Raw genomic sequence first — 20,974 nt, 5'->3', positions numbered from 1 at the left:
ATTGCTAACTAGAGGAGCTTTTTGTTTCATCTGAGAGAATGTTTCCCTCAATGAAGCCAATGTTAATAGGCAACTAGGAATAGGTGGGTCATAGCTCAGCCCTTGTTGTGTGCCTAGAAACTCTTGGATGGCACCCGACTAGCTAACTCCCCCACAAAGAAATGAAAAAAGAAAAGCAAAAAGGAAGGAACATTATGGTCTGCCTTTTGCTAGACAGACCATATGTAAACTGACCTTCCCATGGCTTTAAAGATACTAGAATAAAGAAATCTTATTTTGTGCAGTTTGGGTCTTTATTATATCAAATGCTCAGGGCAGTCAGTTCCCATCTGTCAGTGTTGTTGAAGGGATTTTGTGGACTGTTTGAGCTGGTTTTGTCAGAAATTTAGTTTACAATGCTGATCCCTGTGCTAAGCAACAAAGAACGAACTGCAGATTAGACTATGCATTAAGCCTGTCCCTGAAGTACACCTGTAAGTAGTGAAAAGGTAATCAGGCAAGAAAACCCTTTCCACTCTCCCAGAAACCCTCAAACAAAATGTGAAATATGTTGTCTTCTAATGTGGGTTGAGCAAAAATTCTTTTCTCTGTAGAGTTCCCAAACAGGGAAAGTACAAAGATTTACATGTTGGAAGTTGGTTAAGTTGGATGGATTCTGCATTGCAAATATTCTCACTCATTATAAATCATGTGGGTGAGCTGGCATTGCCGCCTTTGCACTGAAGAGGAGCAAGGTACCTGTGGTCACTGCATGTGGAATAGGAGGGATTCCTGCATCTGGCTTGCTTCCTAGCTGCAGTGGGGCTGATGTGCCTGGTGTTAATAGAGCTATCTATGGGTCTTACCCTTCAGAAAAGGAAATTTTCTGATAAATGCTGACAATATGTCACTAAAACATTTTGAGCTTTGTGTGACTACAGCAATCTCTATTTATCTCTTTTCCATCCTGTGTAGCACTGTGAAGAAACAGGAGCTTAGTTCTCAGGTCCAAAATGAGTGAGATGTTCATTACCTCCTAGTCCTGCTGATCTGCCCTGCAGTTAACTCCTTGGAATTATTCTTAGATATTGCTGCTGTGCACTGTACCCTATGCTTAGACATTGCAGAAATGATTGAGGCATAGGCTGGAGATGTGTCTATGAGAAATAAACTGATTCAAAAAATGTGCCTTGGGTGCCAAGAAGAACACACGGGGTACACTTCTAAAATACCTGTAACAGATTAGGTGATACTTGTATACAAAAAGCAGCAGCAAAGTTGCCGATTTTCTTTGTTTCTGTGAATTTACTGGGGAGGCTGTGTCTGCACTGAACGAGGTTTGCATGAAAAGAATATGTAAACGTTCCTTTGAGGAGACTGATTACTCAGAAAGCTAAGGAGGTTTTTAGATGTTAACATTAGCTTTAAGTGCCACTCTTAATTTCTTTTTTTTTCAAATCAAGTATTCTGTTTTCCAAAAAATGCTTTCTCTCTTCTATTTTTGCGTCAATGACCAATAGAAACGATGGGGAATGAAGAAAGTGGTATATCTGTGCTAAAGACAAACAGGGATAGGGAAGAGTTCTTCCTGTTTTTTCTTAAATTCCAATTAGGAGGTATCATTCACACAAATTATAAAAAAATTGTTACAGACAGTTGCACAACAGGCTGTATTCTTTTTGTGAATATGCAGTTGTTCTGTGAGCCTGCCTCTTGATAAAGAACTGTGTTTAATGAGGGTTGGGAAGCAAGGGGAGAGATACACCGTATTGAAATTATTTGGTTTAGATTGCAGATCTTAGATTTTTATATATTACACAAATTTGAAACTTGAAGTTGCTTTCAAGTACTGTTTTACATAAACAGCTGTAAAGGTTTGGAGTTCATAGTTAATGTGACGACATTAGCTGTAAATAGTCATGGCATTGTAATTTAATGATTTATGATTGTCTGTTAGTAGCTTTAGATTTGTTTGGTTGCAGCTAGAAAGTGCATTAAACAGTATGAATATCTGAAAAAAGAAAATTATAGGGAAGGGGAGGAGAGAGATAGAGAAGGAAAAAAAAAAGGGAAACCAAAACTGAACAGAGATTTGCAGAGATTCGGAAGTTGACACAGGAGAGAGTCATGAGCTTTTCATTTTAAATTGGTTGCAAACCTTCACTGATGAATATATTCACTCATCTTGGGAGAAAAGGGTGTCTGTTCCTTCAGTCTGTCTTCTGTAATTGCACCCAAATAGGTGCCATTATTTCTGGGTTTCATATTCATCTTTCAGGTTTTATTTTGGTTTCTAAGGTATATTACCTGTGTTTTCTACAAAGCTTAAAGGTGCTTTAACTAAAAGAACTCACATGGATGAAGTTCTCATGCTTCCCTTATATTCTGCTTTTCTTGTCTTTACCTGGCAGCATAATTTGAAAATAGTCCCTTTTCTGAAAAGTTCTATGCAGCTCATGCAGATCCTGGAGCACATGATGTTGATACATGGTGAATAATGAGGTCCAAGCTGGAGATAAAGTGCAAAGGTTTTGGAGGGCAGAACTATTTCATGATGTGAGCAAGCTCCCTTGTATTTACAAAAGTGATGTATGTTTTTAGCTGCCAGCCAGTCTGAATCCAGAAAGATGGTGCAAAATCCTAACAGCAAAATAATGAATGAGACTGTAGTGCTGATTTGTTCTTTGTGCAGTACTATATCACTGCTACTCTCTGTGCTCTGGTCCAAAACTAAGACCTGCACTGCAGCAGAAAATGAGCATTCGGCATGACAGAACCTGTGAGGTGACCAGCTTTTCACAAGAGAATACATGAAATTCTGGGTTACGTTACAGAGATGTTCAGTGCTTTAGAAACTTCTTTTTCTGTACAGATTCTGTGTTTTTCTTTGTAAATGTTGTTTTCCAGAATAGCTCATTACTGTGTTTACCCTAGTACCTAAATCCTTTGAGTGTGTCCCTCTAATGGGTTTTATCAGCAACACCAATTGGTAGAGGGAGCAGTAATGTAAGTTAAAAAAAAAAAAAAGAATTAATTTTCTAGCTCAGTGATTTTCAGGCTTTTTGGATTGTAGATCTTTCTGTATTTTTCCAACAAAACTTGCTTTTCCCAGATACTTTTTGTGGGTAGAAATGTAGTTGTAGCCTGCAGAGACCACTGTTTGCAAAGCTTTTTATTGGAGAGTAGAAAAGATAGGGATCTAATTTATCTGGCTCAACACTGGAATTAATTGTCTAAGTGGAGAAGATATGACTTGGTGCAAAAATTGAAAGATGGGTAAGCAATAGGACAAAGGAGAAATATGGAAAGGAGGAATATTAGTCTGCAAGGGGAGTCCCATGACAAGGTCATCTGAGTGCTGGGCAGCAGTCTAAAAGCAAATCAGATGTTAGGATTCATTAGGAAAAGGAGTAGAGAATAAAAGAGAGGTTGCTGTTGTACTCCTCTATATATCCAAGCCTTGCCCGTGTCTTGAATGTGAGTGTACTTCTGGTCCCTGTCAAAAAGGATATGGTAGATATACAAGAACTGGAAAAGATTCAGAGGAAGGCTGTGACCAAAGATGTGCTATGACTTCCATTGGAGATTACTATGTAAGCTAGGACTCTTCAGTCTGGAAAACAGAAGACTCACATGAGGTTTGATTGAGATTACAAAATCTGAGACACAGAGACGTTTAACATTTGACACCCACCTACCCCACCCCGATACAGGTGCTAGGGTATATTATTAATAGATTAAGACCCAGGTCAAAAGAAACAAGAAGAGGTTTCTCTTTTCACAGAGCGCCGTAGATGTGTGGAACTGCGTTCTAAAGGATGCATGGCTGCTAACAGCTTATCTAGCCTTAAGGGGAGGTTGAACAAGTTTGCGGAAGAGAAATTCATTGAAGGTTACTAAATAGAATCTGAGAAACAGCATCTGTCTCAGGAAGTCACTGAGTTGAAAACAGCTGGATGCTGTGAGGGTTTTAAGGGGAAGTATTGTATGTTTGCTGTGTTCTTAGTCATCTTGAGACATCTGCTCTGGCCACTACTGGAGACAGGATACCAAGTCTTTGTTCTGACTTAATATGGCTGTTCTTATGTTTCTTAAATGTTGTTTTTGAGCACGATGTTAGTATTTCACTAAAGAATTTAGCATAAAAAGGAAAAGCCTGATAAGCAATTTTCTGGTGAGCGTAGTAATATGCCAAGTAATCACAGGATGTCTGTGACCAAATGTTGTGATATACGCCTGTAAAGAAAGCACAAAGCAGAAAGTACTTCAAATAGAGCTGGGCTGCATTCATGTAATTAAACCTATTCCAGAATAATGTACTGCTCCAGTTGTCTGTATTCATGTGCAGAAGAGACTACTAGGACAGTTACAGAAACTCGCTGTTCACAAAGAGCATGGGCTTTACTTACATTACATGAGTGGAGGCCATCGCTGTGTATAAATGCATCATGGACAAACTTCCAGCAAGGAAGAACAACTAATTGAGTTAACAACATCTGCATAAGAACAAATATGTATAAACTGGCCATATGTGAATTTAGGCAGGAAATGGGGGAATCTTTATTGCCATTTGAGCAACAGTTTTGCGTCAGTCTTCTGAGGAATGTCACAGAGTTTGAAATAATAAAACTTCTAGGGGAAAAAAAAGGATGAGGGAGCTCTCAATAGTTAAACTTCTGTAGTTAATCTAAGCTTGTAGGAGAAGTCCAGGAAAGGGGTGCCAAGCTCTATCTGTTCCTTGGAGTTGCTCAAGGCCTCCAGCTGCTACCTGTAGCCTGCTGTGAGGCTCTGCTGTCTTTTCTGTCTCAGCCAGATTTTGTGTTGTTACTGAGCCTTTCTGTGTTCCTGTTACTTCCTGACCATGGCCTTTCTACTCCTTCAGATAGTGATTTGGATCTCATCCATCCTTCTGTTTTCTGATCTTAGCCATCTTGTGAGATACAAACACTTGCTGTTTAACCAAGAGAAGAAAGAAAAAACAAACACACAAAAATATATTTTAAAAACCCCACAAAAACCTCAGGGTATAAGGTATAATGCAGATTTTGGGGTATTTGTTTGCAAGACCAGAAAATAGAAACAGTGACAGCTGTTAACAGCTTGAACAAATTGTTTGTAGTGGTTCCTTGCTGAATAAACATGTTAAACCTTTCCCAGTTTTGCCTTATGTTCTTTTTTCCAAGCTGTTTAATAATAAAACTAGCAGTGATGATGACAGATTGTTTTTCCACAAAGCCGTGTGTGAAAGTATCTTTAAAAAGAATTACCCCGGCAATAAAATTCCACTAAATAATTTTAATGTCTCATAACCAAACTTTACAGCCCTGTATCACCATCAACCAAGAAATTCCCATGCTACTAGCACACTTGTTTACTTCGCCCATGCATTGTGAGAAAGGTGAAAAATATTCCTGTTGTAGAGATGGAGTAACTGAGGTACCCAATGAACCTGTTTGAAGTTATGCAGTAAAGTTGTTTTAAGAGTTGTCTTAAGTCATACTATACTTGTATCCATATAGTGCATGGTATACAGAAACAACACAGGGCACCAAAATAAGTTGTACTTGTTCTCTGAACAAAACAGGGCACCTTTTTTCTATTTTTTTTATATATTTTTATTTTTGGTCTGGAGTGAGGGAATTGTATAGGGTTAGTATGTAATCTCTTCATAAATTTGAACTGTGTATGTTAACTTTTTTCTTTAAGGTCTGTGCAGCTGGGTTTCTAATCTGAGCTTTAAATTTAGTGTAGCTTTGCAGAATTGCAGAGGAAATGGCCAGGATTTTGAAGGTAAGTTTAAACCACACTAATTATGGGATTATTTTTTTTCCTCTCAAATACCAGATTTCTCATCTGTTGAATGGATGAGCCCTTACACATCAGCAGGGAGAGATACCACTCTACTAAGGCAAGTTACATGGTTGAAGGAGTTGAGGAGATTTGTGTACCAGGAGTCAGTGTGGTTAGCATGTCAACAAGTATATTTAAAATACATTTCTACTTGGATTATAGTTCCTTTTATTATTTATGTCTGTCCTTTACAAGGGTAAGAAGTAAAAAAACCCCAAAAACCAACAATCCTGTATGACAGAGTCCTGATCTTGCTTTGGAGTGTAGAAGCAGCAGGGAATGAGCTAGTTAAGCAGCATCCAGAAAAGAAACCATCCAGCGCTCCTTTCAGAGCGTAACGTGGTTGTTAATGTCAGTGGATTCAGAGGACTTGGAGGAGGTCTGGGAAGAGGTCTGCTAGGCAGTGATGTGAAGATGCTAATCAGTGTCCATTTGTAGGACAAGGATTGAACAAATGCACCTTGGTGTAATAAATTAAAATATGAAACTGGAGGTAGCTTTTCAGTGCTTAAATTTCAAACACTTTTATGTCTTTGAAATCAATGTATTTATTTTGTGAGTGATATATATGTGTAAACAGGCAGATGATCTATCTGCACTTGATGTTTGAAGTTAATTGCTTTTTTGAATCATGAACTGACAGTTTTGTTTTGAAGCTTTTTGGAATCAATGGAATATTACTACCATACAGATGGAATAACTCCACATTCTTTAGCATTCTATAAGTAACTGTTAGCTTGAATAATGATTATTGTGGCTATATGTAACGTGTGTTGAGTATCACAGTTAATTTTTTTCTTACTGGTAGGAACATTTGGTATATTTGAAAATCTCGACTATGTAGAGCTTTTAAAAGAATGGACTTAGGCCCTCTGCTGATCATTCTGAGAATAGGAAAGAGGAAAAACTGCCCTGCAATATTAAAACACTGGAAAAATGGGTCTTTTTTGAAAAAGGAAGATAAATTTAGGGAGAGAGCAGAACTAAAAACTGTTCTATTTAAACAGGGCCATTCCCTGGCATTATTTTCAGAAAGATCTAAAAAAAAGCAACCCCACCACCCCGCCCCTGAAAAAACCCCCACAAAATCTGAAATAACAGTTGCAGTAAAGACAAGTTATCCTCTTTTGAGATAATATAAAGTAAAATCCATTAAAAGATCAAATTTGCAAAAATTACCTATCCCAATGCCTTTTTCCCCTTTATGTTTTAAACATACATATTTTTAAAACCTAGTGCATTCTGTATTCAGGCTAGAACCATAACAAAGTTAAACTAAGGGCAATTTCCCGATAGTAGCACTTGTCAAATCTTCTCTGAAGTTTTAAGAGTCAGTTTAGGAGTATTTCACGGTCAATCGGGCATCTTGAGTACAAGTATTTAGTCGATATGCTTAATTCTGAGAAGCTGCTTGAAAGTGTCAAGTCTCTGAGCACTATGTAGCATCACTTTCTCCCTCATTTTTGAGTGTGGTTATGTCAGGGAGTGTTTTGTAATGTTTCTCCAAGTGTTTGAATATATCATGAGTTACTGAGTCTAGAGCTGGTTTTCTGGAATTGATCAGTATCATTATATCACCTTGTACACCATTGATCTGTGTGTATTGACTTTTTAGTTTGGACAGTGCCATTACTGCACCACACGTCTGTGTGCTTGCAGCTTCTTAAACTCTAGTTAATAAATCATGTCAGCTCTTCATTAGCTAATGTGTATTTACAGTGCTTTGAAAATATGAAGTGTCAGGCAAGCATCAGAACTTTCAGAGGTGAGCCAATACAAGAACATTATGAAACACTGTGATGAGAAATCATACAGTACTGTATCAAAGTGAAACTATGGGGGGATTTTAGGAGGAAAAAAAGTATGAGTGGGCTTTATGCTACTTTACTCCTAGCACAAATATTTTCAAAAGAAAAAAATATTTTTTTTTAAACAACTCACTTGAAATGTGTATCTGCATTAGCAGACTACTAGTGCAACAATTACTGATGCATCAGCTTCCTTCCAGAGTTCTGTCCTTGTAGCCTCCTCGTAGCTCCCTTCATCTTGCCTTGTCTTGTTCCTCCGAACAATTTGACCTCATCTAAACCAGGTTTGGGAACAGTCCCTAGCATATGCTGTCCCCAAAACTGAGCTACCCTAAAGTCTGGGGAAGTCGTTTTTGGCCTGGTGCACAAGCAGGTTGGTGAGAGTTAGACAACTAGACGAGCTAGACAGCCTTGGCCAGTGGCTTGACACTTTGCCAGGCTGCATATAGATGTAGGTGTAGCTGTGGAGTCACTGAGCTGCTTCAGTGTTTTCCAGATTCCTATTGCTCTTTTCTATGATGTCATGGACTGATTGTTGCAAACCAAATTTGGCAGTGCTTGTCTGATTTGTCACATGCTACAATGAGGATAAAGGTGCACAACCATAAAATTAAGTAGCAGAGAAATTCTTAAAAAACATCATTGGCTTTTAACCTAATAGCGGAGTCCTGCTGTGCCTTGGTACTCACAGATGTAAGGGAACGCAGCATGTATGTCAAAATAAAAACACATGAAAAAATGACAGGAAGAAAGTAGAAAAGTATGTATGATAATTAGGGTTGTGTTACTCAATACATTGAAAGGTATTTGAACACCAGTACACTCCAGAGGGTTGAAGAGATGCACAAGATCCCCAGGGTGAAGTTGTTTGTGAAGTGGTTTTCTTGGTAAAGAAATCAATGAAACTGAGTTTTGCAACAACTTTGTATTATTGCTGAGTGTATCAATAACAACAGAACTTGTGATTTTGAGTTCACTGCTTTTTAGCTCTCTTCCTTTTTCACTTCTTTTCTTTTCTTTTCTTGTTTTTCCTCTTAATTTTATTTCCTTAGATCTAACTGGCTAAAACCGTGCTGTGGGAGACGAGCAGCTGTGTGGCAGGTATTTTTGCTCAGTGCAAGTCTCAACAGTTTCCTGGTAGCCTGTGTAGTATTGGTGGTGATTCTTCTGACTCTGGAACTCCTAATAGATATAAAGCTTCTCCAGTGTGAGTAGGAGGATTTTTTTTTAAATTTTTTAATTTTTCAAATTTTTCTCTTCTTTTCTCCCCCCCCCCCTTTATATTTTTATATTTGGTGAAATAAAGGCTTAACTTGCTGGGAGGTTTTTGAAGTGGGGAGGATTGTGGGGATTTTTTTCCTACCATTTAAATGATTGCTAGTCTAGGTAAGAAATGTGTTTTTGTGGAACCCTGGTATAGTGAAGTCAGTCTCTTCCTTATTTTGCTGACCAACTTCAGTATAGGACAAATTTTCAGAGGATACAAGCAGAGTGTACATGCAGAGATCTGCACATACTGCTGTTAGTACTTGAAAAGGTCTGTCCTTTATGAACGCACTCTGTATACACAGAAGAAAGATAATTTGTGCGTCATTAATCTCTGATACTTTTCACATGCATGTAGATAAACAGAAGTGATGAACTTGCTAGTGTATTTGGTGCTATCTGCATGATTAATTTACTTCTATTCAGGTGGGTAGGAACTGAAGTTATGTTTTCTATCTTATGTACTGAAGTGATAAAGATTTCCTTTCTACTTTGCTAATACACTGGGAGTCAAATAATAGCTTAAATGGAGTTTTACTGTATCTGAATTCACTCTACACAGGTTCCACAATGGAAATTGTAATGCTGCTGTTTTGCTTCCCAATTAATCTTTTTTTTTCTACTGCTCTTTTCCTCCATTCCCCTCCCCTCCTTTTTTTTTGCTCTTATGATACAAAGCTGACATGAATACGAATGCCAGCTGCAATTTTCCCTATGCTAAATGTCAAAGAGCAGCCTCTAGCATCTCTGTACAATCTCAGATAGGTTGAAATGACAGTGGTGGGGTTCGGTCAGTACCATAAATGCTGAATGTATAACATGGGAGAGTCATGGTCTGGTATCTTCTATGGCAACTTTAAAGTGAGCAAACAAACTTCTTATTCTGTTGAAGTCCTTTTATTTTTGTGATTTGTCTATTAATATTAGTGGAGTTAGATTTCAGTGTAAATATTGCAATTATATTAAGATTAGTTTAAGGGACTTTAAAATTGCTGCAATTATCAATATAAACCCTATAAGATGAATAAATGACTAAGCTGTCTTTCCACACTGTTGTCCACCATTTACACCTCTGTTTACATATACTGTTCTGAGCATGGCCACTCCGTGGCAGTTATTTTTTGTAGTCTCTGGTGAGTTTCCATTTTGGATGAGGAAGCCTAGAATATGGACAAATCTTCTGCTTTCAAAAAACTTTAGGAATGCTAATTATATGGGTGTATGTCCTTAAAAATTGAATGAGGAAGAAGCTTTCAACAAACAGAAAGATGTGGCACCTCGAGAAATATTATGTAGAGAATTGTCATTTCCTGTAGATCCAGGAGTTTAAAATGGTTTCTCTTGATTTCTGTTAGATTTTTAACACAGTTTCAGGGAGTCTCCTCTGGGAGTGCCTGCTTTCTTACCATTTATTTTCTGAAGAATCTTCTAAAGAAGGCTTTATTTTAGGGGTCATTCCTCCTTTATGTGTCTAGTGCATGTTATAAAAGCTCTGCAGCTTATACCTTGTGCATGACCTATAGGTGTTTGGTCAAGCCAGATGATCTCACTGTTCAGAGGCTGCCCCTGCCTGTATGGATTTTCTCATCACCTGAGAAAGGAGCCATTCCACTCTGTGTTGCTACTTTGCATTTTAACTAATGAACCAACACATCAGCCACCTTGTCTTTAAGTTGAATACGTTCTGTTTTGTTTTAAATCAGATGAAGGCTATCTTGGTGGGACTGGTATAAGTATTGTAGTTGTGTCATATGAAAAACGTGGGTCACCTACATTAAAGTTTTAGAAAGTCATTAGGCCACAATTCTGTGGTTTGTTTTTTTTTTTTTCAAAAAATGTAATTACAGTTTTAAATGATTCCTTATTCTATATGAAATCAGCCAATGCACTAGAATGTTACGGCACTTCACTGCCAATTTTTTTGATAACAAGTGCTAATCCACAATTATAGTTTGTCATTACTTATGGAGCCTCCTCCCCCCCCTTTTTTTAACTGATGTTTTCTTTGGCTGTGACATTTTGAGAGCATGATTTTCCTCTCATACTTTTAGGGCAGTCTTTGCTTGCACTGTGCACTTGTCCCATACAGCAAACTGTCAGTATCAGTGATGGAGACCATATTTGCAAATGTTGTAGGTCACAGACATGAAAAGGACAGAGATCTTTTAGTGTATTTTAGCACAAAGCATATTCATGCTGGAATTAGAAACCCCCGAAAGCAGCAGACATATAACAGATCTTTTATTACAGGTCTCTGTCCTATAGTCAGCTTTTTTAGTTCTATCTTTAAAGCTCTTCACACGCATTAATGAAATAACATCTCAGTATCTTGTGATGTTTTGCAAATGCAGAAATAGATATGTATTAAGCCACTTGCACCTCATTTAAAAAAAAAAAAAGATCATGGCAGGTTCCAATCCCCACTCCTCAGAAATACAGACCATGCTGTGTCCCTTCCTTGTGTTCAGTAGTTTTGGGGGAAAGCAAGTCAGGAAACTATCTTAGTATTGCCTTTCTTCTGCAATCAACTACAGCAGGTGTGTCTGTAAAAGGCATCAGGCCTTCTGGAAAACTGTGAAGCTGAAAAGTTCTGCTCCTGGTCATTTGATTGCTAGATCGGGGCCCTGTGTGAGTACATGCATAGCTGTGCAAAGGAAGCGCACAAGGCAGTGCAGCAATGCCTCAGTAAGAGTGGGTTCAGGGCTTGCCCAAATGGCGCAGTGACAGTCTGCTCTCTGCTCCTTGCAGAAGCAGTATAGTTTGTACCTGCCAGGAAATCATCAAGAACAACATCCACCGAAAGCAAGCACTGATAGGATGAGCTTCTGTAATGGCCACTCAGGGTTTGTCAGCGTTGTGGTTTAACCCCAGCTGATCACAGAGCACCACGCAGCTGCCTGCTTACTCTCCCTGACCTGGAGGGGTGGGGAGGAGAATTGGAAAGAGAATGTAAAACTTGAGGGTTGAGATAAGAACAATCTAGTAATTAAAACAATTACAAAATTTAAGAATAACAACAATAATAGTAATAGTTACAACGAAAAGGTGGGGAAAAAGATAAAATCCAAGGGAAAAGGGACAAAGGAAAACAAGTGATGCACAGCACAACTGCTGACTGATGCCCAGCCAGTCCCTTAGCAGCAACCCCCTACCCAGCCCCCCCACCCCCCAGCTAACCCTCCAAGTTTATATACCAAGCATGACATCCCATGGTATGGAATACCTCTTTGGCTGGTTCAGGTCACCTGCCCTGGCTGTGTCCCCTCCCAGTTTCCTGCACCCCTCCAGCCCTCTCGCTGGCAAAGCCCAAGAAACCAAAAAATCCTTGACTGAGTATAAACATCACCCAGCAACAGCTAACAACATCAGTGGTTATCAACACTGGTCTTCCATCAGAGCCAAAACACAGCCCTGCACCAGCTACTAAGAAGAAAGTTAACTCCATCCCAGCCAAACCCAGGACAGTTAGGATGTATTCTTCATCCCTCCTCTCCTGGATATACATTTTGAGAGGAGATGAAAGTGAGGGAGAGGGGCAGGAGGTGTGTTGACATTGGCTGTGCTCAGCATTTTATACTGAACCAGCTTCTTCACAACTAAAAAGCATCTGGATTTGATTTGTTTCTTCCCTGTAGCAACAGACAAGCGAAATGTGAAATAAAGCAAAACTTTTGGGCTTTTAGGTTAAAAATTTGGGGGGAAAAAAGTTTACAAGTTCAACAAATGTGCAATTCTGTTCCAGATAAAAGTGGAAGCTGCCTAGCTTAGGTGCTTTCTCTCAAACTGAATCCCAATGATGTATGTGGACCATCGCAGAGCAGGGAGGAGCACCTCTTGGAGAAGAGCCTGCTCCCATTTTTGTAGCTTTTCACGGCAGTTTTGAAAAGGAGTATTTTGGAGGAGGGAAATACCCAGATTCAGTGTATGGGCTAGCGATTCAGCTGTTGTACAAAAGCTTCCTGCTTGGAAGGATTTTTCAAATTTACTGTTTTCCTGGCAATTGGATGGCGCGCCGTCCGGCAGCGCACCCAGCACTGCCACAGCTGGTGCGCCGGGCGACACCGATTTCCCCCCACCCCCCTGGCTGCTGTATCGCTCCGGTCCGCTAGGGGGCAGCAAGAGCCCTGCATGTCAGTCGGCAGCGGTTTGGAAACTGCCTGCAAACGGTTTCCTTTTCTTGTTCTTTATGCCACCCTTTAACGACAGTGTCTTGGGAAAGTTAAATATATTCTTTTTTGCCCAGTTGTTTCATCTTTAAGTGGCTCTTCTGCTGCACCACAGCAAACCCTCTTTCATCAAGCACCAGATGAGCCTCAGCTGTGACAGTTCCAGTGGCAGCCCATACTAACAGTTTTCTTTGTGTCCTAATGTCTTCCTACATCCCTTCCCGTTTCAAACAGTTTTAATTTTAAAATAAGATGCTTTATTTAGTGCATGCCCTGTATGTTCTTGAGACTTTAATTCTGCCAGTCTTGCACCTCTATGCACATATTGATTGCCTTAAACTTTGCTGTTACACAGTAATTCTTCAAAACTGCAAGACTGCATAGACTATTTTGATGGCTTCTGTAGGGATGGTTGACTCACAAATGCCCTGTAGTAAAGACAGAATCTTTTCTCTTCATTCCCTTATTTCAAACTTGAAAGCATGTGACCTTCAGAGCAGGAGTTACCAGCAGTTCAGATACAGGACCCTTTCAGCTTCCTGTTTTTGTCAGAAGTGAAGGGAACTTTGATCACAGAATTTCAGATGAACTTACTTGTTAAAGGAGTCCTCCAGATTTCAAGAGATTGATTTAAGAACATGAAGACAACCCATATATCATAGGGCCTCTTATGCAGTCTTGCAGCAAATTTGCCTCGGTTTATTTCATTTAACTTATAAGCAAAATAAATTGTATCGAAGGAAAGGCTGATTTAATGCCAGTGAGTGCCTGTACAAGGCTTAAGTACTCTGTAAAACCATACTTTTAATGAATGCAGGGAAGTTTTCCTGAGCATTCCTGCCAGTCAGTTCCTGAAAGGACTTTTGTTGAAAGTCATTTCACTTTGAAAGTGGAATAACTACCTCAACATTTTGCATGTGTAAAGAGTACCTATATGGGAAATTAGTATGTAGAATCCAGAGTTTCATAAACCAGTATTTTAACTTGCCCTTTACAGACTTATTTTTGTGGAGGAGTTTGCAATGAAGTGAACATAACTAACTTTAATGGTCACTGTCTTTCTGAAAAAGAGCGCTTACAAAGGAAATTATGAATTAACCATTTACTTAAACTGGAATTTTATTTTGTTTAGTGTAGCTTTTTTGAGTGTTCTCGTAGAAACTTCTTTAAACATAAACCTGTCCCTGTGACAGCCACGTTTCCTGAAACGCTGCACAAAACCAGTCACGTTTGCTGTACAGATTAGAATTGCTGGTATTTCACAAGCTCCTTAAAATTAAGGCATTAAGATTTGATATTATTAACAGTTAACAATTACATTGATTCTTTCTGTTGTTTCTCTTGCTGTGGTTTTCCTGGAGTCAAACTTGACTCTGAGGGGAATGGGGTGCTGAGCTAGTCAGAGCTGTTCATGCCATGTCTGGAAAGCTGTACAAAAGTCACCCTATTTATTTATTTAGATGATAGAAATGTATTTGGAAGCCCAGTTTGAGCACTGTTTTTTAAGTACCCATTCCAGACAATTAGCAATCTTCTGAGCTGAGTTGTCAAAGACTGAATACAAGGAACAATGTGGGGATAGTAGAGCATTCTGTCTCCTTACAGAATTCTAACTCTGGACTTTTAGGTATACTGGATTTAGTCACACATCTTGGACTAAGGCAGTGCATGGAATGAGAGCACGGAGCAGTGACAGAGCATCAAAGACCTAAAACGTGTATGTTATTGCTTACCAGCAGTCCTATCTGTAAGAGCTCCAATGAACAGCTGCTGTGGCTGCTAACATGTTGGCCTGAATTAGGGTGAGCAGCTGACAGGGCTGGAGTTTCATGTCCCTTTACATCCCATCCTTTTTCTGGTACTTCCATTACAAAATGTAAGAAAGGAAGTTTTACCCGTATCTAAGTTGTAGCAGTACTAATTATATTAAACCGAAGTTGCTTTCTGCTACTATAATGATGCTTCGTTGTATTGTGTTAATTGCAGTTTCAAGTGCATCACAGTTTGCAGGAATAATTCACTGGATCAGCCTAGTCATCCTGTCTGTTTTCTTTTCGGAGGTATGTATAATCAGTCTTTCACCACATACAGAACTGCAAAGTATTTTTATGCTGTCACTGGAATTAGTAAGAGTTTAACAGTAATTTGACTGTGAGTAAATGTAGCACAGAGTACTTTAAGGAAAAAAACCACCAAGCCAACAGTTGCCACTCCTACACAGCAAACAAAGTAACACACAAAACAGATTAGCACTCTTTGTCAGTTGCCTAGAATTGGTAAGGAAACATGGAAGATACTATCTTGCAAATTGTAATTTGAAAACTACAAAAAAATAATCATCTCCGACTCACTACAGGTGCAGGACAGGACTAGTTTCATCCATTTGTTCTCACAGAAATCTTTTTAGTGTCACTGGGTATAAGGGATAGGAATAAGATATATTATTCAGGATTAAAGATCCACAGAGCTTTTTTGCAAAAAGATGTGTTTAAGAATGAAGTTATCGCCTGTCACAGTTCATGTAGGTAGTGTAGATGTTCTAGTAGATACAGTAAGAGAATGAAACAAATGGTGAATTTCTTTGCAAAACTTTGAATGAATGCATGCATTGGAAAAGGCTGTAATCATGATATAACAAATGACCAAATTGGGATAATACGTTACAGTTTTCAGCTTTATTCCAAAAAGAAGTCATTGATATTGAGACATCTATACTACTCCTGAAAATCCCAAAATTATTTTTAAGGCTATTTTTTCAGGTCATGGTGTATTACTTGTCAGAAAAAAACACATTTTGTTAAGTTGGAAGACAGCTTGGACTTAAATATTTTTAAATATTTTTTCTAGTTTCATGGGAGAAAATATTATCATCCGAACAGATGTTAGTCTTCACTCTGTGGTAAAAGTAGGTGAAGGTTAAAAAACCAACCAACCAAAACGACCCCAAACCAACCCACCAAAAACCAAGGAGCTGTGATATCTGCAAATGATTTGATAGATCACTTGTGTTGAATTCATACTCACAGTATTATATACCTGCTTTTTTCCATGATTCTATTGATGAAATACATTTTTTTATGTATATTACTTTGTATTTCTACTCATAACATGGATTTTTCTAGCTGGTGTTGCCAGACCATCAGTGGGCACCTTCTGAGAGGATTCCTTTGTAACAGACAGGGGTCTCAAGGCTGCTTTGCATCCTAGCCTTCTGGTGCTGCAGTTGCACAAATAGATGTGATTACCATCCCCATCCTTTGACAGTGTGGGTTGTAGGATTCATGTAAACCAACTGAAAAAAAATATCTTTAAACAATTAAAAAAACTTGCAGACTCTTTCCTTTGTGAATTGCACATCCTAATTCTCAAAGACTCAAGTTTGTTAGATGGAGTCCATTCCATGTAAAAAAATACTTCCCCCTCTCCCCCAGAATCTATCTTCAGTGGGGATTAGCACTCTGGGGCTCGTGGTAATCCTGAGCTTCCCAACAGGATCAGTTTGTAACTCTGCTACTAGCAGCATGGCTGCACATGGATGCTCACCTGATCTTCATCACTTTCTGGAGCTTGTTTCACTAAAAACTTCTGTGGTCTGCAGTTCCCTTCTACTGGGGTGTAGTCTCAAGTTCTGTTTTCATTCACTTGTACCACCAACCACTCTTCTCAAACCCTGATACAGTACCTTGCTCCTGTATCCCTTCCGTAGTTCAGTTCTTATGCTGATAGTGGTTGGTTGTGGCAAGTGCAGACAGATCCTCCAGGCCAGTACTCACCTGTCTCAAGGAAAAAATCAGTTGTTTCAGTTCTGCTGAGACAGAGTACCCCCTTAAGTGGATGAACTGGTTCAGAAGTGTTTTGCAGGAAAACAATAACAGGAATACTTCACAGAGCCAGAAGTGGTTGCCTGACTCATCATCCTCATTTAGGATCTGTGCTGGCTTTTCTCCTTCTCTCTGTATTAGGTATTTGGAACTACTTTTCCTTGTCTGCTTGCTGTTCTCATTTTTTATAAACCTCTTACCACTCACTTCGTTATCTGTTTCTATCTTCCAAAGTACCTTCCTTTGCCTATTCAGTTATGGTTTGAATTTATACCGAAGAAGAATGAGGCCACAAGGCAGCCACGGAAAGTGCACGGAGGAGGGTAGATTTTGGAGTATTGGTTCATTTGGCAGCTCAGTCTTTGGCTGGGTTCAAGTAACAGAGGTGGCTCCACAGAGCAACTGGATGTGCTTCAAAGACCACAGGTCTGGAAGACAATGAAGGTACCTTGCCTACTGCGATTGCTGGGGCTGGCCTTGTGCCAGGTTAATGAGCAACAGCACTTCTGGTTGCATTGAAATGCATCTCATCAAAGGAAAAACAGAGGGTTTATTTTTTTCTCATCCAAATCAAAACTTTTGATTTTCTTCAAGAGCTTATGAACTATTGCGAAAACTGCGGATCGCATGGATAATTTTTTTTTCATCCATCTTAATTTTATTTACTGTTCTTGTGCCTTCAGGGGATTTTTTGCCCTCTGATTCACAATACCATGAGTCAGCTGTCTTTGTTTGGAATTACTTGTTGAGAAGATTGTGTGTTAATAGTGAGATTTTGCAGTCTGTGACTATCCATGCTGGGATGATTTTCCAGAGATGAGTAGGCTTAATTTGTTTGCTTGGATATAACAGGCAACTGCTGAGGATTGATTAGTCCTTCAGTCAGTGCCTTTTTCCTGCAAGCAAGGATTCAAGGTTTCTGGTGTTCAGAAAGGGTTGTTTCCATAGCAAGTATCATGTCCTAAGCTTGGATGTTTGTTTATTCTGTAGTTTGCTTCCCATTAGTTGTAAATGTAGACACACAATTCTTTAGAAAGGCCTCAACTCAGAATTAGAGAGCAAATAATACAAAGTTGTGAAAGACTACTTAAAAACCAGGAAACTTTCAGCACAAAATCTGAATGTTTTAGAAAAATATGACTGATTAAAAGCTGCTGCTAGAAAGGTAATCGCAAATAATTACAATCCTATCATGTTGGAGTTAAACAAGCACTGGCTTTCTGCTTGGTTAAAATGGAGGGGACAAACATGCCAGCAGCTGGCAAATGTTAACAGAACAGCTGCCAACAAAATTAAGTAGCTACTGTCACAACATCTTTCTGCTCTTTCTATGCTTGTGTTATAGCCACAAGCCTTAAAGGAATTTATTGCACTCTGTTAATTTTATATTCTCTGTCACTGTCTGTGACTTTCCAATGTTAAAATGTTCCTTATTCAAGTGAAGTGCACATCAGTTTTTTGCTTTTTTTCAAACAATTAGAACAGGATTTACTAGTGGTGTTGATTGTGTATGTTTGTCTCTGTTTACATACATCACTATGATTTGTCTGTGCACCAAATGTTACCCAGATGTTAAGACAGAAGAGAAGAGAAAGACACTGGGGGGGAAACACCAGTACCAACAGCAAGGCAAGGCCGGGGTTACACCCTATCAAGAGGGCAAATTCAGCCTTGGTAATAGTTGGCTGAGAAAAGGAAGATGGGGAATGTCACAGTGTTTTGGTAAGTGGATTGGAGTTTGCTTGTATTTTAATAGTCTTATCACATTGCCACAAATATTTGATTCTGTAGCTGTTGTTCAGTTCTTCTTTTCCACTAAGACTGATGAGACTGTTTGCGTGCAAGAATTGAGTTCTTTGATATTAGTTGTTTGCATTGCTCTGTATGTGCTTCAGTCAGCCAAGCACTCAGGCATTCTGCTAGCTTTCAGCACTTGAGTGTTTCCCTGGGAGTAACCAAGTCTTCTGATGTGCTTAAAAGTTAGGCAGTCACGGAATTGCAACTTTTTTCCTGCATCTGCGTCCAAGAAATAATTTCTCAAATTGAGTAGAGTAAGAGTCCTAGCTGATAAAGAATTTGTTTCGTTAGCTATGGCTCACAAGCGCATTTTAGATTTTCGCTTTCAGGGGAAAAAAAAACAACCCAAGGTTTTCCTCATCCTATGTGTTTAAAGGAAGTATTTGTAGTAGTTTGACACTTTACTCCTTGTTAAAAGCAGTCCTTGGAAGGAACACAACTTGCTAAGGAAGAGCCTACTACTAAGGTTCTGTTACAAAAGAAAAACATCCCAAATGACAGAGAAAATACTGCCTTTCTCATATAGATTTTTCGTAACAAATTAATAATTTTATATTAGAGAAATCAGTTATGGGTTTTTTTGTTACATTTTTTTCTGAGCTTTAAACAGCTAAGCAGAAAGATCATAATCTTCTATTAATTCTATAAGTCTTCCATAAGCTATGGCTTCTTTTGTGGATATTTACTTTCATTCAATGTGCACACAACTTTTCTCATGGTGCATAAATGCACTGCATTGCTGGCTGTGTATGTTTTGATTTTTAAGGGGGTTGATTGGGGGATCTAGAAACAAAGGTACGGATTTTATATACTGATTTATAAAGGTTAATTTAAACTTCCTTCTTTGCCGGTGTGTAAAAAATAAATATTTAATATACTGTGCAAATTCTTTTCTAATAATTTTTCTTGCTTCACAAAAAAGGAGTTACCAAGGAAAATGGTTTTGTGGAAGTCTAGGAATTTAGCTAGACACCTTCCTGAAATGCCAGTCTGCCAGTGTCATTTCCAAGAATATACCTGACCTATATGGTGTGCTCTGTCCGTGCTTCATCTGTGCTTTCATCTCTTGACAGTGACAGTCCAGCACCTTTTACGTGGTGCACTTCAAAGACAGGAATTGGTGCTAGTGTAATCGGGCCCGGAGGGAACGTCTGATGCAGGGTTTTTAAGAACAGTTCTCTATCCAATCTGCATTTACCTTATGGTAGTGCACTGTGTCTCTAGTAAGCTGTTCCTGTTCCCGAAAAGCCCTTTCTAATCCATCCAGAGTTGTCAGTTTAAAATTAATAATTTTTTTCCATATCCTAAGAACAGGTATTACGGGAGAATGGAAGAACACATAGACCTGCAGTGTTTATGCATTTGGATCCTGTATCCTATTAGGGTAGTATTAGCTGTAGTCAGTGAAAAAGAATAAAGAATATACTGTGTTCATGTCTGTGGGTGTCACCACGCTTTTGCAGTTAATTATTTCTCTGTGACCACATGTGCTAATAGAGCCACAGCAGTTACAGAGCACAGTACACAGGGAGCGTTTTGTACTGGGCAATATGCGGAGTAAGGTCAGTAGTTACGTGTTGCCTTTGAGAGCTTGACGGAAGAGGAACCACGTGAGGAGGATGCCTATGCACTGGAAACAGGAGATCTCAGTTTAAAGATGCTGATAAGTTCTTCCGTGCGCTGGTGGGCTGGGGGTAGCGTGTGCCAGAACAGCCAATGCAGGGTCTCAGGATGGGCGCACCAGAAGATAGCAAGAGGAGATTCTTTGAAGGAGGGAATGAGCTAAGGCCTCTGTGGAGTGACCCAAACCAGTGAGGTTATATATTACAGTTTGGGTACAAGGTGTTCTTTCTGGGAAAGATTTCAATAAATACTTTATCTTTTACAAGGTATATCCGAAAGGCAGAAGCTTAATCTTCAGAGTTTCTGTACAAGTCAGAGTTAAAGATACTCTGTAACAGATAGATTGGTTTTGTAGCAGTGGAAGGAAGAAGGGCTCTTCTAAAGACACCTCTTCCACCCCACTCCCTCCTCCTGTCTCGTGTGCTACCACTACTCCATCTTCAAGTGCTGAGTTGCTCTCTTTGCTGTTAGCTAAACCTGGTGGGCCTGCTTCACCTCCTGTGCTGCCTGCTTTTGATCTCTTTAATCTATGGACTAATTTGGCACAGTGAGTCACTGACTAGAAAATTGCATACTAACTGCAAGCAAGAAAGTATTTAAAATTACCTAATGCACATTTGCAGTCAGCTGACAAATGTAGCCAGCTCGCACAGATTGTGGGAAT

At 39.1% G+C, this 20,974-nt stretch overlaps 1 protein-coding gene across 5 annotated transcripts in view; it reads left to right on the top strand.

Moving 5' to 3' along the window:
- The window catches only part of TMEM266 (transmembrane protein 266), an 86,524-nt gene that overhangs the window by 33,143 nt on the left and 32,407 nt on the right, over nucleotides 1–20,974 (top strand). For 4 of the 5 annotated variants that reach the window (XM_056345646.1, XM_056345643.1, XM_056345644.1 and 1 more), the window contains 2 exons: nucleotides 8,690–8,844; nucleotides 15,056–15,129. In XM_056345646.1, coding sequence (XP_056201621.1) covers nucleotides 8,690–8,844; nucleotides 15,056–15,129 — 229 coding nt within the window. The remainder of the gene's footprint in view (nucleotides 1–8,689; nucleotides 8,845–15,055; nucleotides 15,130–20,974) is intronic. The other variant, XM_056345647.1, reaches the window with a different exon arrangement.

The sequence above is a fragment of the Falco biarmicus genome, chromosome 7, assembly GCF_023638135.1.
Source record: "Falco biarmicus isolate bFalBia1 chromosome 7, bFalBia1.pri, whole genome shotgun sequence".
NCBI lineage: Eukaryota > Metazoa > Chordata > Aves > Falconiformes > Falconidae > Falco > Falco biarmicus.
The sequence above is the reverse complement of the archived record's forward strand: the minus strand, read 5'-3'. Positions and strand labels throughout refer to the sequence as shown.